This window comes from Stigmatopora nigra, chromosome 6 (assembly GCF_051989575.1).
Source record: "Stigmatopora nigra isolate UIUO_SnigA chromosome 6, RoL_Snig_1.1, whole genome shotgun sequence".
NCBI classification, from domain to species: Eukaryota; Metazoa; Chordata; class Actinopteri; order Syngnathiformes; family Syngnathidae; genus Stigmatopora; species Stigmatopora nigra.
Genome location: NC_135513.1, coordinates 13,723,505 through 13,741,270, shown reverse-complemented (window position 1 = coordinate 13,741,270; position 17,766 = coordinate 13,723,505). Strand labels below are relative to the sequence as shown.

Genomic DNA, 17,766 nt, shown 5'->3' with positions numbered 1-17,766 from the left:
AATAGAAATTAAATTAAATCTAGAAAATCAATTAAAATAAAAGGCGGATATATTTTACTTTTTAATGATCATAATATTTATAAATAATCAAATGTATTTATAAATTATGGGTTTAATTAAAAAATATTACTTCATTATTAATAAATAGAAGTAATAATACATATTTTTGTATTGTATTTCTTAATGTATGTTTCTATATTACATTTTAGATAAAAAGGACACAAGTTTTTTTTATTATTATTTTGAAATATGTAAAACAACATTGTTAAAAATATTCATTATTGACATCTTAAGGTAAAATATATATTTATATATATTCTACTCAAAAGCAAAACGGCCATTGGTGTAAAAGTTATCAACGTTCAACAATAATTTTGAAGAAAAATCTTACATTTCCTTTCACCAAATTTGGTCAGAATTTTCTACCAAAAACCTCCGTTATGCATTGTGTTAGTTAGCAAAGTGCGGACATGTCATAATAACCAAAGACATTTTCCTGTATATTCCGTTGCCAAGTTATTGTTGGAAGCGTTTTTGCATTTTTTTGACGTGTCCCATATCATAAACAATGATATCTGACGGCGTATCTGATGTTTGTGGTCCTTCCTTGGAGAGGAAGAAAGCATGAAAAGAAGAAGCCCCCCGTCTTTGTTGACACGTGGCGCGGCCCCCTTGTTTAGACTACTCCTCGACGCGGGCCCATTGTTGAGCGAGCGGCTGGACAAACGCCGCCAGCCGGGGTCTTTGTCACGTCTCCGCCGCTTCCTGAGACGGATGCCTTTAAAAAAAAAGGCCAATTTGATCCTCTCAATTGTAAATATTGACCCAACGTTTACAGTAAAAAAAAGCTGTCATGCTACTTTAATCGTATTTGAATCATAAATCTTCCTTGTTTCACTTAAAATTGTCCGTTTTCAGCCTCACAACTGAAAATATTTTCTGATATCTGGACGAAAGTCAGCTGGGATAGGCTCCAGCACCCCCCGCGACCCTGGTGAGGATAAATTTGTTCAGAAAATGAGATGAGAGATGGAATATGTCCAAAGTGCTGGGATTGGCTAGCCACCAATTCAAGGTTTTCCCCCCTCCTCTGGCCCAAAGTCAGTTGGGATAGGCTCCAGCACCCCCCGCGACCCTGGTGAGGATAAATTTGTTCAGAAAATGAGATGAGAGATGGAATATGTCCAAAGTGCTGGGATTGGCTAGCCACCAATTCAACGTTTTCCCCCCTCCTCTGGCCCAAAGTCAGTTGGGATAGGCTCCAGCACCCCCGGCGAGCCTAATGAGGATAAATTGGTTCAGAAAACGAGATGAGAGATGAAATATGTCAGAAGTACTGCAATTGGTTGGCCACCAATTCAAGGTTTTCCCCCTCTTCTGCCCCAAAGTCAGATGGGATATGCTCCGGCACCCCCTGCGACCCTAGTGAGGATAAAGTGGTTCAGAAAACGAGATGAGAGATGAGATATGTCAAAAGTACTGCCATTGACTGGCCACCAATTCAAAATGTCCCCCTCCTCTGCCCCAAAGTCAGCTGGGATAGGCTCCGGCACCCCCCGCGAACCTGGTTCGGAAAAAAAATGGTTCAGAAAATGATTTGAGAGATGTCAAAGATGAACATTTACCATACAGAAGCACTTTGGATTCATCTACAATTAAACACTGGAAGTTCGATCTCAGAACTGCGAGCCTAACATATTCACCACTTAACCACCGATCTGCACCTCCCAATTTTAAATATTCTACAATCATTCCATCATGCAAAATGATCTAACACCCCCCCCACGGGCCGCCACTTGGACACCCGCAGGAGCTTGAAAGCGCCGATTGAGACGCGTCAGTTATCTTAACCTGGCGCACTTCAAAAGAAAGGGTGCCGGAGAGATCCGGGCCCGGGACGGACGAGGACGGCTCGGGCCTGGGTGAACGAACAGAGGAGGGTTTCATTTCCTGGAGGAAGAAAAAAAAATGGCCAGCCGGCATTCCTGAGCGCTGAGAAGGGGGGTCAAGTTGCTCCTGAATGTGGGCGTTTGTGTCGGACGGACCTTGTGAAGTGTTGGCCCGTCGCCGTCTCACCCGCGGTCCTCCCCCCTTTTCCCGGAGGAGGAAGGCCGCCGCGTTTCATGTCTGCGGCGGCTGCGGGGGTGGGGGTTGGGGGGGAAGGCGGAGGGGGGCGGAGTTAGGTCGGCCCTCCCGTGCACATGTGGTGAAGATGTTTGAAATGTGGCCCACGGGAAGAAGCTAACTTAAGCAGATGTCTCAATGGGGTTTTTTGAGGGTTTTTTTTTAAGGGAGCGTCTGCATTTTACGACTTAAAAAGGGCTGTTGTTTTTGTTATAATGAACCAATGATTCAAAAATGGACTTTTGGTGAAGATAGTTTTCTTTGCCATAATTTTTTTGGGGGGAAAAGACACTTTTTTTGTAGGAAACAAGAATTTTTTGGGAGAATTTTTAGAGGAAATATTTTTTATGTTTTTTTTTAATAGATTGACTTTGGTGTATTGGTTGTTTTTACATTGTATCTTGTTTTGGATATGTTTTGGAGCGTGCTGAATTGAGATGGAAAATGATTCTTGATTATCACCCAAAAAGAAATGATAGTTTAATGTTGTTTTGAACCTAGCAATAGCATTTTTTTAGATAGCATTTCCTTTAAAAGAGGTGTCAAAGTGGCGGCCCGGGCGGGGGCCAAATCTGGCCCGCCTCATCATTTTATATGGCCCGCTAAAGTAAATCAAAACATCTACAAGTCATAAACTTAACCAAATGGACGACAATAACCGAAAACACTCAACCATATCTCACTCATCTTTCCCACTCATCATCCGGAAATCCCTTTTTAAGTTGCCATGACGACCCTTTGGCTTCTCTCCCCTTGACCTCAGGAGGAAACCGGAACAACTTCTCCTCGTGCAAAGCCAAGGCAGCCGCCGGGGGGGCCTCTGCCGGAGATGGAGGCCCGCTAAGATCCCGCCCAGATCCTCCGAGGAACCGCCCCGAGAACCCGCCCGCCACTGCTCACCTCACAGCCCCTCAAAAGTTCCGCCTCACAACTCCCTCTGCTGGAAAGACACTGAACTGAACACGACAATCACCATGGCTCACGTTCTTCCACTCAAAATGCACATACACACACATACACATACACTCACCATCTGAACACTCCATCTAAGTTATTCTAAGTTATTTATCAGCTATTACGAGAGCTCAACCCATCACGGAAGTCAAAAGGAATTTTTAAAACCGTTCTAAGTTGTTTTGTCAAAGGAAATTGCAAAGAAATCCAGATATAAGTTCACTCTAAAAAATCTGCAGTAAAAAGCTCAATCAGAATAATCTCAGCCCTCGGAGCTTCCCCATTGGTCGGCTCGACATTCCCCCTAACGGACCAATCACCTCTCTCGTAGATTGCACTAGAAGGAACATGGAGGGATCTCATCTCGACAATTTTTTTTAATAAGTTGGACCTTTTCTCATGTATTTTTTTTATTAATTTGAGCCTTTTTTAATTTTTTGGTGTATATTTCTTTTTTTAATACTGTTTTTTTTATGTGTATATACATAGTGTGATATAAGAACGTAAGCGTTGGACACAGGAAAGCCATTTTTTTCTTTTCCTTTTAAATTTCTTGTAAATGTACCTGTGTGTTTGTACTTTCCTCCCCTTTTTTTCAGACTGAGGCCTATATTTTAGGGACGGACATGCAGAAAAATGAAGCAGATATATATTTAGCCCAGCACTTGGCGGTCTCGCTTTCATAGCATTTGGCCATTTTTTGGTTTGTTTTTTTGTCCTGGTAGCAAAAATTGTGAGCTCTTTTTTTGTTTTTTTGTCATCGCTCCACAAGCAAGCATCTCTATGATATTTTCTCTATTTTACTATTGATGATGATGATGAATTGATCCCATGTTGATATGATTTGGGATCACTTGGGCGTTTGCTTCCTAAATGCTCGTCTTTGAACTGTTGCCACGTTTTTGTTGTTTTTTAAGAAAAATCAATAAAAAGGCACTATTTGCTCATTTGATCCCTTTCGTGTGGGAGTATTGGAAGTTTGCAAAAATTCAAGGCAAGAGCAGCGGCTAAAAAATATTTTAAAAAAACATTTGATTTGACTTTTGACCCCTACATTTCAAAGTTTGGTGCTGAATCCCTTTGTTGAGTTGTATTGAATACTGAGTATTGCAGCTGGGGAATCGTTATCCTCTGCCACTAGAGGCCACTGTGGACAACCAAAATTCTCAATTTGTTAATTTGCTAAATTCCATACCTGTCAACTTGTACGTTTTACACGTATTTTCTCCTCTTTTTTACCATTTCAAATCATGTACGCAGTACATCGACTTTTGTACGGGGAAAATAAAAATCATAATTAATAAGGGCAGTTAACGGCAGAGGTTGGCAGGTATGAAATTCTCTGTTGTGATGTTGACTGGATACAATTGAATTCTATTTATTTGAATGGAAGAAAGATCATTATTAACAAACTAACTATTTGTAAAGGCACAAACAATTTAAAATGCTACTTTTATTACGATATAAAGCCGGAAGTTAAAGTGGTTCTTGTAAGACTCGCTGGCCCTGCTAAATAAAACTGCTTTCACTTTAAATATTAATTAATTATCTGAGCTGCTTACCATCCCAAATGGCGATCACATTAAATTTATTATATATTTTCATAGTTGTGTTAACTTTTTAAACTGTATTCTCAAAAATAAAACAAAGCGTTGTTCGACTTTTATTATGTAATAGGAAAAAACTAACCGGAAGTCTCTGTGCCGCCCCCGATGCTAAGCGACAATAGCTGATTGAATAAAACGCTTTTTTACTAAGTTAAACAATGTAAATAATACACGCATTTAGCTTGCGACGTCATCATTATGCTACCGGAAGTGGGAAAGGAGAAGAATTGTTTGGCACCTTCAAGAAAACCTTTTATCGGCTGTCTACTTTTTTGTAACCTGGGGGAAGACATTTAAGGCTCAGGTTGGTGTCTTCTTTTTCATTATTGTTATTATTATTGTTAACAAGACGACTTCACGAACGTTACCGTCTTTGTCGTTTATCTCCACACCGTGTCTTTTAATTCTAGCATAAACAGAAAAGCACTTTTTAAAATCATTAGCCTGTGTGGCTAATCCTGCCGCTAATTGCTAATTTAAGTAAACGCCAAGCAAACCGGCTGACAATAATATCATTAATGACACCTTTATGTCTATTCACGTGTGTTTTACATGAAGTATTGCTACTGTCCGAGTAAGGAAAAAACACGGTTTTCTAGGGGAAAAAGATGAAAATATACACTGAGTGGGCTAATGCTAAGCTATCTAGGCAACGGAGTGGAGTGTAACTGGTTAAGCTTATAGTAAACCATTTGGGTAAAACGCTAGGCTAATTAAGCGTAAGATATGTCTTGTTAAGTTGCTCATTGTGGTCACCTTTTATCTTATAAATTGCAATGTGGTTTTGTGCTAAGGCCCGGCTTGATACAGACTCCCTTTTGAACAAAGCATCCTCTCTGTTGGTGTCCTTGAGATTCATAATGGATGACATCCAGCTATGTTAGGAATAACGGCCTGCTAAAATGCATTTATAATCTTAAAACCACCAAAATCGACATTTTTTATTTGAAGACAAAAAGTATATATCTAAGGAAGTCTTGAGAAATAAGCTATTAATTTGTGCATATGAATTAATGTTGAATAGAACTACAAGTTGAAGACCTGAAATCTAATGCATGTTTTTAAAAAAGGAAAAATATATAAATTAATGGTTGATATGGTGCTTCTGTTGCAGGAACTTTGAGTCATCCGTGATGATGATGATGATGAGCGAAGAAGAGCAACATCAGGATGTCGGTTGCCTGATCAACTCGGATGGAGAAGAAGTGGACTTGTCAGACATCCGTAAGTTTATTTTTCTTCTAAAACTAGTTCTGTCTTCAGTATGAGTTTGATTTATTTCATAAGAGACAGCAAATATTTCTATACAAGTTAATTAACATATATAAGATTGTAGCCCAGGGCTAATTTCCATTCCAATTCCATTTTTTTTTTGTTTCCTCAGGAGAGCCCGCCGAAAGCTTATCCAGGGCGTCGGGCCCGAGCGAAAAGGATAAACCGGCCTCCTTCCACAGCTGCTCGGTCTGCGGCAAAGACTTCCCCTATGCCTCCAAGCTCCAGCGCCACCTGCGCACGCATTCGGGGGAGCGACCCTTCCCATGCCCCGTGTGCCAGAAGAGGTTCCCCGAGAAGGGTCTGCTGATGATCCACGAACGGGTCCACACGGGGGAGAAACCTTTCCCATGCACCTTCTGCGAGAAGCGCTTTGCCAGCCAGGGCGAGTTGCGGCTCCACCGGCGCACGCATACGGGCGAGCGTCCATACGGTTGTGGCGTGTGCCTAAAAAGCTTCTCTCGCCACTGGCACCTCAAGACGCACCTGGACGCCATGCATTCCGAAGCGGTGGCCGGTTTCACCAGGAAGAAGTTCCCGTGCTCGGATTGTGAGAAGAGCTGTAACTCCGCCGCCGAGTTGCGGGACCATCAGAGGACTCACACTGGTGAGAGACCATACCGCTGCTCGTTCTGCGATAAGCGCTTCGCCCTGTCGGGCACGCTGGTGCGCCACGAACGCCTGCACACCGGCATTACGCCGTACCACTGCACCGACTGCGGTAAAACCTTCGCACAGCAGTGGACGCTGACCACGCACATGCGGACGCACACCGGAGAGAAACCGTACAGCTGCGCGCAGTGCGAAAAGTCCTTTGTGGCGCCGGGAGAGCTGCGGAGGCACACGCGCATACACACCGGGGAGAAACCGTACGCCTGCACCGACTGTGGAAGGCAGTTTTCCCTGGCCGGGACTTTGAGGAACCACCGGAAGTCGTGCGTGCAGGGAAGAAACGTGGCCGATGTCGGACAAAGCTCAGAAGGGGCGTCGCCGGAGGGAGAACGGGAAGGCCAGAGTAGCGGCGTTGAGGTGAAAAGATGTCTTTCGGATCCTGGGCGGTGGAAGTATTTACATAACCTGTTGTTTCTTCTCATTTTAGATATCGGAACTCCAAGATACACCGGTCTTTAAAGCCTCACCTTCCTCCTCTTGTTCGCCCGCTTCTCTCTCAGAGGACATCCACCCTGAAAATAACCCAATCGAGCATGAAAAGGAACTTAGTGTCGTTGTGAAAGAGGAAGAGGAGGAAAAAGCTTTGTGCGGTATATGGACTTGATACATGATATTTCAAGATCATTAATAATGAGATTTCAACTCATTTGCTGTTTTGATGTTTTCCCCCCAGAAGAAACTTCAGCTCCAGAATGTCCTTCTGAGGACAAAAATGGACCTCCAATGAAGAAAGAAGAAAATGATAACCATGTTATCAACAGTAAGCACATATCTGACCAGCACTGGTTCTATTAAAAAAAACCCATAACACTTTAAAAACAAGAACAAATGTGTATATATATCATTTAGATGGCGCCATCACATCCAACGTGGAGAAAGCCCCTCCTCCAACGTCCCCGGCAACCAAAGATCGGCGACGCAACGGCAAGGCCACCAGCTCATACTGCTGCGGCCTTTGCGGCCGAGACTGCCACAAAATGTCGGCACTCCAAATCCACATGCGCATCCACTCGGGTGAGAAACCCTACCAATGCGCCCTGTGCGGGAAGCAGTTCACCCAGAAAGGTCAACTCAAAGGCCACCAGAAAGTCCACACGGGGGAGAAACCCTTTGCCTGCCCTGAATGTGGCAAGTGCTTCGCTCACTCTGGTGCCATGAACCGCCACCGGCTTACGCACACTGGAGAGAAACCCTACCACTGCTCGCTATGTCAACGTAGCTTCAACCAGTCGGGACGACTACGGGAACACGAGAAGACCCACTTTGGGGATAAGCTCAACTGCCCCGAGTGTGATAAGACCTTCACGCGTTCATCCAGCCTCAAGAACCATCTAAGGTTGCACACAGGAGAGAGACCATACAGCTGCGACCTGTGCGGACGTGGATTCAGCCGTTCACAGAGCCTCAGGCTGCACAAACGTAAACATCAGATGCTACGGTCCGGCTTATCCCCGGGAGACGACGAACTATCCGACAATGGCTCCCAAGCTGAAAGGTGTATCACTGTCAAAAATATAGACGAGCTATTTGTGTAAACTCTACTTGCATACTTGAAGGTGACTGACTCCAGTCCGTTAGGTGCCCCTGATCCGGTCTCCTTTTCTTATCTCCCTCCCACACCTGAATCTAATGATCAACTCATTAGCAAGCTAGTCCGGAATCCTAGTGTTTAGGATTCTGGTTTGGTTTCAGGAGGCTGGATAGGGGTACTCGAGGACTGGCTTTTCTGATCCCATTTGAACATGATAGAGGCTGGCAGCTAACAAAAAAAGTGTCTTTTTGACAGGTTGGAACAAAAACTTGCACCAAGTGAGGCGCTTTGTGGAACAGTTTGGACGTCGTATCTCTGTGAGTATATCCCCAGTAGCTTTAATGTATACTCCTAAAGTTGAAATAAGCATTATGAACACTAATGAACATCACTTATTTATCCTTGCATTTAAATATGAGACTTTTAGAATGATATCCTTTCATGCAGTATTTGCTACGCTTTATGTTAGCTAATGTTTTTTTTAAGAACACTAGCAAATGGAACTACAGTACAGATAAGGAAAGCAAAATGATCGTTTTTATCTTGTTTATGCCTAAAAACCGTTTTGCCTTGGTGTACATTTTTTAATTGTTATGGTGTGTTAATTAATCAAATATCTGGTTCAACTTGTTTAACCCAAAAGCTAAGGCTGGTTTTCAGTTCGATTTTAATCGAACCATGAAAATAAAAGGATTCACTATTTAATACAATGTTTTATACTTAATCCCAAATTTAACGTTTTTCGAATTTTACAGACAATTTGATTCATTTCGTCACAGTTCCTGAATGCAACACGTCGCTAAAACAATGCAAAACGAAACGTTATAGATGTACTTTTTCCCTAATTTGTTTTATGTAATCATAAGTAGAAAATACATTTGCATGATTATTATTCTCGCTAGTGATGCTAAGAAACAATAGTAGCTCATATTTGGGATGAAAAGCGAGAAATGTTTGTAAATGGGACGATTCTTGACCAGAAGTTGTCGCATTTACGACGTCATTGAATGCACCACGGTTCTAAACATCGCCACATGCTACATTAGCATTTTGCAAACGTGTTTATGGTCCCGAGGTCATGTTTTTCCGCAGCTGGTGGCCTGATTTGTTTGCTTAATATTAAGGTAAGCACATTTTCAAATTCATTTCACAAGTGGTGCTAATTACTGCTAAGCTATTGACTTGCTTGTGACAGGCTATCTGCCTCGTAATAATATTACTTTTAATGCTACGACATCACCGCCTATGTCAGAATTGACATAACCTTCATGCTAACTTTTGTAGTTTAAAATGTGGTTGTTCTCAATGGAGAAAAAGAGAAGGTAAAGACAGTTGTATTCCGTGTTATCATTCAGTAAGTATAATTGTTTACGTGATAAAGTTGGTCATTAGGACGGTTTAAACGGTGTGGACTTTCGGTTAGGCTAAATAGATGAAAAAGTGTTAATATAAAACAACATGGCGTATTTAACCAACTCTTCCAAGGCAACAAAAAATGTGTTTTAGTCGTATTAATTGTGACAAACCCTCTAAAAAATAGTCACCACACAGACGAAGATATTTAAGTATACACATTTAATTTGCGGAGAAAAATATCTTTAATTGAACCCTTTTTTAAAAAAATTCTAGTCAAAAAGCCTTTTGGTTTTCGTTTGCCTTATTTATTTGACATATTATTTATATTTGCAGTACACCTGGAATGTCTGAATATCTATGTTAAGTTTAAAAAAGACTGGCTTTAAACCTGTTTTGAATGAGAGGGACGAATTTCACATTCAAAGTCTTCCCAGTTAAAATAAATTGAACCTTTAAATTGTATGACTTAACTTTTTTTGTTTCTTACTGGTGCAAAATTAGTAAGCATGTGTAGTAAGTATATGTATTGCTTTTTATGACATCACTTGAAAACAATCCGACCTGCAACCTATAATTCATTGCACTTTGTCCTTCTCACTATCTCAGACTAAGACGCGGCGACATCATGGCGTCCTACAAACTCATGCACCCCGAAGATGTGCAGTTATCTGATGTCAATCACTTTGTCGATGATGACGACCCGGTGAGTCAATAAAGTTGACGTATTTGTAATACCTGCGGAATGGATGTCACAACCTTGAAATCAATTGTCTTCCCAATGTTGTTTTTGTCCCAAAGTTGGCGCAAACCGAAGGAGCGTCTTTACTTCCCCGTCGTCTACCATTCTCGGTTACCACGGGTCTGCTGACAATTGGCGCCCTTTTGGTGCTCCTCTGCGCTGGCTGGTTGGTGGGTTCCATTTTCTGGCTTCACCGCCCCGCCAACTTGCAACCGCATTCCCACCCGCCACCAGCGAGCTCCAAAGCCAACGTCTCGGAGGCCTTTTCTCGCTTCCGCGAGGCTTGCGCTCTCACCTCGGAGGCTTGGCGTTTTGACTGTTACCCGGAGAGAGAAGTGGTGGTTACCAGAGAGATGTGCGAAGCCAGGAATTGTTGCTTCGTGGCTTCCGAGGGAAAACAAACGGGACGTAATGGCGGTATCCCTTGGTGTTTTTATCCATCGGGTTTCCCATCCTACTCCATCAAGTCGGTTGAGGAAACCGGCTTGGGGCAAAAAGCCATGCTCGTTAAAGACGGGAAGACTCACTACCCTGCTGATGTTATGACGCTGGAGTTGGATGTCCGCTACGAGACGGACACGAGGCTACGTGTTAGGGTAAGGCTCTTGTTTGGAAATCGGAATTGACATTTCTCACTTTGTATTGGCTCCGTTCATGCTTGTGCTTAGAAAAATCTGTTCTGCTTAACCCTAAAACCAGATCACAGACCCTTCAAATCCTCGATACGAGGTCCCCATTTCCGTGCCCACCGTCACCAAGAAAGCGGAACGTCCTGACTACGTCGTGGAGCTCTCCGAGGAGCCGTTTGGTATTATTGTGAGGAGGAACTCTACTGGAGCTGTGCTGTAAGTTGTGCACTTTTACAAGCATGGGCCTGACATTAAAAAGACATTGTTGTCTACTACCTCTTAAATAAAAATGCAGCTACTAGGCTGAAAGTGACCCAAGATTTTATAAAGTCTCCCAGAAATGCTCCAAAAGTCATAGTAAGCTCATAGAAAGTGTCCCGGAATTGCCCAAAAATGCATAGAAATTGGCCCAATCAACTAAAAAGTGTTCCAGAAATGCCTAAAAAATATAGGAATTGACCCAAGCTCATAGAAAGTGTCCCAGAAATGCCCCAAAAATTATAGGAATTGATCCAAGCTCATAGAAAGTGTCCCAGAAATTGCCAAAAATTCATTGAAAGTGACCCAAAATTAAGTAATGGGAATTATTTCCAAATTGATTATATTTTTTTGTCAATTTTTCAGTCTGAACACCACCGTGGCTCCTCTCCTTTACGCCGACCAGTTCCTACAGTTTTCCACCTCTTTGGCCAGCCAATTCATCTACGGGCTAGGGGAGCACCGTGCCAACTTCCTACACGATTTCCAGTGGAACACACTCACCATGTGGGCCAGAGATGTGCCTCCTATGGTGATGTGAAATCTGCATCCTCAACAAATGTGTCGCGATGATTTGGAAAACACTTTACCATTTCGCTATGTTTAAATTTTTAGGAAAAAACAAACCTCTATGGAGTTCATCCCTTTTACCTCGCCATGGAGGAGGAGAAGAACGCACATGGATTCTTCCTCCTTAACAGCAATGCAATGGGTCAGTATTTAGCATTTTTGAATTTCAAAATGGCTGCCACTCTTTATAAAATCAGATATTTTAGACTATCTTCCTGCAAATTTTCATTTTGGTCTGGTTTGAGTCTTAATTTTGATTGGATCCAAATCTAAAATGTGTTTTATGTACTTTTTAAGATCTAGTTTCCAACCATTGCCCTACCCAAGATGGCCGCCAGCAGGCTGCTGTAAAAATAGGCACTTTTTTCGTGCTGAAACATTCTCTGAAACTAAATGACTGATGACTTGATGAACTTTGGGAAAAAATTGTTTTAAAATTATTAATAGCGGAAAAAAACGCATCGTATTGAAAGCGATAAACGAGGGATTACTGTAGTCCTTAAAACTGGTATCTTTACCCTTTTCACATTTCCTGTCTTCCAGATGTGGTACTGCAACCCGGACCAGCCCTCACCTGGCGCACCATCGGCGGAATCCTCGACTTTTACGTCTTCCTCGGTCCCGAACCGGGAACTGTGATTGAACAATATCTGGACGTCATAGGTATTGAACCTTCAAGCATCTACATACAAGGCATGAATGACAAAATGTCCCATTGTCCTTAGGTCATCCAGCCATGCCCATCTATTGGGCTTTGGGTTACCACTTGTGTCGCTGGGGTTCTAAATCCAGCAGCTCTACCTGGGACCTGGTCAAGCGCATGAGAAACGATGACATACCTCAGGTAGGTCAAAGCATAGGTGGCGCTATATCCTCATAACAACCTTTTATTGCCAATTTCCATCATATATGATATTTTCTCGCATATAAGCCTTCTTTGTAACAAAAAAAATGACTGAATCAAGGGTACAGCATCTTAGAAATACCATGTGCGATTATTTTTAAGATTTTCCCTTCAAAGTAACACAATTGCACTCCCTATTAAAACCATAAATATGGAGGGGAAAATTGTGAATCAGCTACCCCGGCTTATACTCGAGAAATTGTCAAATTCAATAAATTTTAAGCCAATTTTAAGGGCTTATACGCAAAGGCGGCTAATATATGACAAAATAAGATAAATATGTAAGATTATAGCCAATAAATGAATGAAAGCCATTTTTTTAAACATAAAAAAATGCATACTTATTAATTGCCATGCATCTCTTTGATACAAAAATCCATGACAATATCAAAGAGCTCTAACCTTGTAATATATCTTGATAGAATGTCTTAAAATGTCCCCATTCTACTTTCAAAATGTCCCCAAGGATGTCCAATGGAACGATATCGACTACATGGAACACAGTCTTGACTTCACATACGACCGGACTAACTTCGCCACGTTGCCCGACATGGTGAAGGACTTACACGCTCACCACCAACGCTACGTGATGATCATTGTAAGCTCCGCCCCTTTTTTGCATTTTTCATCGGCCACATCTGACCGACTTTCCCACCAGGACGTCGGCATCAGCAGCGACCAGACCGAAGGAACTTACCCACCCTAAGACGAAGGACTCCAAAAAGGCGTTTTTATCAAAGACACGGAAGGAAAAACACTGATTGGGAAGGTGAGAATGATAAGTATGCATACTTGGGGGTGCTATGTACAGGAAATTAAACTTTTTTTCAACCTTTAGGTGTGGCCAGGGTTAACGGCGTATCCCGATTTTTCTGATAATGTCACTCATGAATGGTGGTATGAAAATCTCAAGACGTTTCATGATCAGGTGGAGTTTGACGGATTATGGATTGTAAGTGTTTTGAATATGAGAAATTAGAATTTGTTTATTTTTTGGCTGCCATTTTATTTTTTTTAGGATTTTTGGTGTATAGGTTCTAACTTTATTTTACTGTAATTTTGTTTAGGACATGAATGAACCATCAAATTTCGTAGATGGCTCCACTAATGGCTGCCCATCGAATAATCTGGATAATCCTCCATATATGCCAGGTAAGGATAAAATCCTTGAAAAATATTATTTTATTAATATAACATTTGTTTGTGGTAGCTTTCTTGAATTTCTTAAGATAGCCTGAATTTTCATTTTTTATTTATTCAAATTTCGGGTTAGATTTGACATCTTTTTTGATTTTTTTTTTTTTTTAGTTCAACTTTTTACAGCGTTTTTTTCATCAAAGACACCAACATTTTTTAAACACCATCCCCAAGTTGGTTGTCAAACTTTTTTTTTTTTTTTTAAGATTACAGCAATTATTATTCATGTAATTATCATAAATAAATAAGAAATAGGCTCAATAATACATTCTAAAGTTACAATAAGAGTAGAACAGGTTTACAATATTCTCTATTCATCTCCAATCTGTATTCAAATTTGATCCTAAAACAGAAAGTATACCTCACAAAATTACTGTGACACCTGTTCCCTAACATATACTTTCTTCTAAACTTTCAGGAGTGTTGGGAGGCTTACTCCGAGCCAAAACACTGTGCGCCTCGGCACAACAGAAGCTATCCAGCCATTACAACCTTCACAGCCTTTACGGACTCATGGAAGGACGCGCTTCTTCAAAGTCAGTAAATTAAGAAAATCCACTTGTTATTCTCGCCTTTTCATCCGCCATTTTTTCTCCTCTCCAGCGCCCTGAGGAGGATCTTGGGGAAACGACCTTTTGTCATTTCTCGCTCCACCTTCCCCAGTCAGGGAATGTACACTGGCCATTGGTTGGGAGACAACAGGAGCAAGTGGGAGGATCTTAAAACCTCCATAGCTGGTAAGTAGGTCTTATAAAACTGTGTTTTTCCATAACTGGATTCTTTTTTTTCTTCTGTCGTTTCAGGAATTTTGACTTTTAACCTTCTAGGCATCCCATTGGTGGGCGCTGACATTTGCGGTTTTAGTGAGCAATCGGAGGAGGAGCTTTGTATTCGCTGGACGCAATTGGGCGCTTTTTACCCCTTTAGCCGCAACCACAACGCTATCGACATGAAGGTTAAATTCCGAGAACGCCATTTAGTCATTTTGCAAACCGTTTGGCATCATAATGGTCACTTTGGGGTGCTGGAGGCGATCCCAGCTAACCACTTGTTAGCGAGACATTCGATATAATGTCAAATTTCTTTGTGTTTTTGCCTTAAAATTCTGATTGGTTGTGTTTTGTAGGCCCAAGACCCAACCGCCTTCAGCCCGTCGGCTAACGGCGCCATGAAAAAAGCTCTACTACTGCGCTATTCGCTATTTCCATTCCTCTACACGCTCTTCCATCACGCTCATGCAAAGGCGCACACTGTCGCTCGGCCACTCATGTTCGAGTAAGTAAAAATATCAATTTATTTTGGTGCATTTTCACCCATTCCAGAACAGTATTTGCTAGTGAACAGCTATTCCAGATTGCTTATTTTTAGATATTTATTAGATAAAATGCATATTTTTATCTACCCAGCATTTTTTAGGTCAAGAAGCTATTTTTGGGTATTTGAAAATGTAAAAATTAGCAATTAGCATTATAATCTTACTTTAAAAAAATGTATGAATAAATATTGTTTATTTTGTGACTACATACTTCAATACAATATTAATAAAACTTAGTTATAGATGCCGGTTATTATTTTAAGTAAGATAAAATGTTTTTTCCCCTAGTTTTAATTCATTGCATGCTATTTGTAACAATAGAAATCCAATTCATTTTGACTGAGTTTGTTCGGATCTCCCATTCATAATGGATTGGTCGCCTAGCCTTGCCACAATGGCAGCAAATGAATTAAAAGTAAATACAAATTATATAAAGACTGTACTCCACAGATTTCCAAACGACATCAAAACATACAATATTGACAAGCAGTTCCTCTGGGGGAGGAGCCTCCTGATTACTCCAGTGTTAACCCCTCAAGTGGATTCTGTGGAGGGCTATTTCCCACAAGGCCTGTGGTACGACTACTACACAGTAAGTAAGATCTCGCTGTCCAACAGTCAAAATATTGCGGCGTTCTCACACATCTTGCCTTCCACCTAAGGGCGACTCCATCAACAGCACGGGTGAAGAAATTCGACTCTCCGCCCCTCTGGATAAGATAAACCTGCATTTGAGGGAAGGCTCCATTATCCCCACACAGGTATTCTCCACTTTATCTACTAAAATGAATAGGTTGGATATTTTACGGGTGCAGTCGTACCTCTACTTACGAAAAGAATTGATTCCAGAACTTTTTTTGCTAACTTTCGTAAGTAGAGGTGTACTTTATATGTAATTTGTTCCCTAGTCCCCACACAACTACTAACTAAACCCTTTAAAATTGGTTAAAGTGTCACAATTTTGTATGTGTGTATCTGACTCATCATTGACTGAACCCTTCTGCTGTGGTAGTTGCAACTCTCTGATATATTTTACCACCAGGGGAGGCCTAACAAGAGGGTAGCGAAATAAAATAGCGGATAACTTGGATCTTTTTTGTATTTCGAGTCACTCATTTGCATATAAAAAATGTTGTAACCTGAAATTTTTGTACCTGGAGAAATTTGTAAGTAGAGGTATGACTGTATTACTTTGCATTTGATGGACAGACTCCCAATCTGACCTTATGGGTGAGCAGTGGTCAACCACTTCATCTGGTTTCCGCGCTTTCCGAGAACGGCACGGCCCACGGCGATTTATTCTGGGATGACGGCGAGACTTTGGATACCTTCGAGAACGGCCAGTATGCTTACATCGTCTTCAACGTGGCTCAGGTGATTAAAAAAATGAAATTATGTCATGTTTACAAAGCAAATCTGACTTATTATAATTTTTTTGGTAGCAAACGATGACCTCACAGGTACTCCGCAACCACTTGGAGGCCACGTACATCACGGTGCAGTCGGCGTCCTTCTATGGGGTGAAGGAAAAGCCCAGCAAGGTGCAGGTTAACTCCAAAGATGCTGCATTTGCTTACATGAGGAACCAGGTGAGAAATCCTTTTAAAATATGGATTTAAACATGACACCCGGTGGGCAGGTATGGTACGACACGTCGTTTTGGGTGGTCGGCCAAAATAAATCATGTGCTGGTGTAAACATGAGTAGAAATTGGGTGAAATCAAATAATTTTTGCATTAAACATTATTTTATATACCATTTTGCATACTTAAATACTTTTGACATTTTACTCACATACTTTGTCGCACTGTTTGTGGCTTTTACCTCATTTACTGCATTTGATTGACTGCCTTTCTCTTTTTACAGGTTTTATCGGTAGAAAATCTGGGCCTTAAACTCAGTCAGAACTTCACCATCAGTTGGATGTGAGGCCTCCCACCGTTACTTTTATCACCAAGTAAGCTCAAGAGACCCTCACATTTCTATTTCAGTACATTTTTTGTTAGAATGTCATTGGTTATGATGACTGAATTGAAAATGTACATTGAAACCTTGGAGAAGGACTTTTTTTATAGCACGTGCACGTTCATGGCAAGAGTTTATTTTTCAAAATCTATTTTTAGATTATATTTTGTACACCGAGAAAGAAAGAATAGACCCTTGATGACCGCTAGAATTCCAAAATGAACCATTTTCTGGGAGTGAATTGATCTCTTTGGGTGAAGTAGTATCGATAAAAAAGCCTCCATTGGAATAGCAACTTTAGTTAAATGGAATTAAGAGTGTAGATTATGCATTTTGTTGTGGACAAATGGCCATAAATGCATGTTCAGTAGGGTTTAGATTGTTTATTTAAGGAGGTTGCCCTCATCATCCCAAAGGCAAAACTTGATGTGCAATAACAAGATTAACTGTGAATGTTTGTACTTTGGCAATCTTTTGTGAAATGGACAAATGTGCCTTGTGATTTCATTAGCATTTTGTTGTTGAGATGCTACTTGCTGCCTGATATTATGTTCTAAATATCACCATGGCCGTAATTAAAGTATTTGCACAAGAGAATATTTTTCACTTGTAATGCACCCTGCGTCCACTGGAGGGCAGCATTTCTTTCTTCTTTTTTTTGTTTGTTGAGCCA

At 41.2% G+C, this 17,766-nt stretch overlaps 3 protein-coding genes across 6 annotated transcripts in view; all 3 read left to right on the top strand.

Moving 5' to 3' along the window:
- Positions 1 to 4,030, top strand: part of lef1 (lymphoid enhancer-binding factor 1) — a 38,315-nt gene extending 34,285 nt beyond the window's left edge. For all 4 annotated transcript variants that reach the window (XR_013326733.1, XR_013326732.1, XM_077719577.1 and 1 more), the window contains exon 11: positions 2,888 to 4,030. The gene's annotated coding sequence lies outside the window, so the exon portion shown is untranslated. The remainder of the gene's footprint in view (positions 1 to 2,887) is intronic.
- A 743-nt stretch (positions 4,031 to 4,773) lies between these two features.
- On the top strand, positions 4,774 to 8,476 carry LOC144198229 (uncharacterized). Its single transcript, XM_077719139.1, has 6 exons — positions 4,774 to 4,989; positions 5,800 to 5,909; positions 6,070 to 7,013; positions 7,057 to 7,219; positions 7,303 to 7,389; positions 7,479 to 8,476. Exons 2-6 carry the CDS (start codon positions 5,819 to 5,821, stop codon positions 8,162 to 8,164), a joined length of 1,971 nt encoding a protein of 656 aa, XP_077575265.1. The 5' UTR covers positions 4,774 to 4,989; positions 5,800 to 5,818; the 3' UTR covers positions 8,165 to 8,476.
- Positions 8,477 to 9,465: 989 nt separating this feature from the next.
- gaa2 (alpha glucosidase 2) lies at positions 9,466 to 17,690 on the top strand. Its single transcript, XM_077719138.1, is given in 21 exon segments — positions 9,466 to 9,482; positions 10,123 to 10,219; positions 10,315 to 10,851; positions 10,955 to 11,100; positions 11,509 to 11,674; positions 11,758 to 11,854; positions 12,256 to 12,375; positions 12,438 to 12,556; positions 13,083 to 13,214; positions 13,275 to 13,385; positions 13,455 to 13,568; positions 13,684 to 13,768; positions 14,232 to 14,349; positions 14,417 to 14,550; positions 14,617 to 14,768; positions 14,940 to 15,088; positions 15,579 to 15,720; positions 15,791 to 15,889; positions 16,338 to 16,502; positions 16,571 to 16,717; positions 16,995 to 17,690. Coding segments are annotated over 21 exon segments (2,910 nt in total). The 3' UTR covers positions 17,058 to 17,690.
- Positions 17,691 to 17,766: the final 76 nt, after the last annotated feature.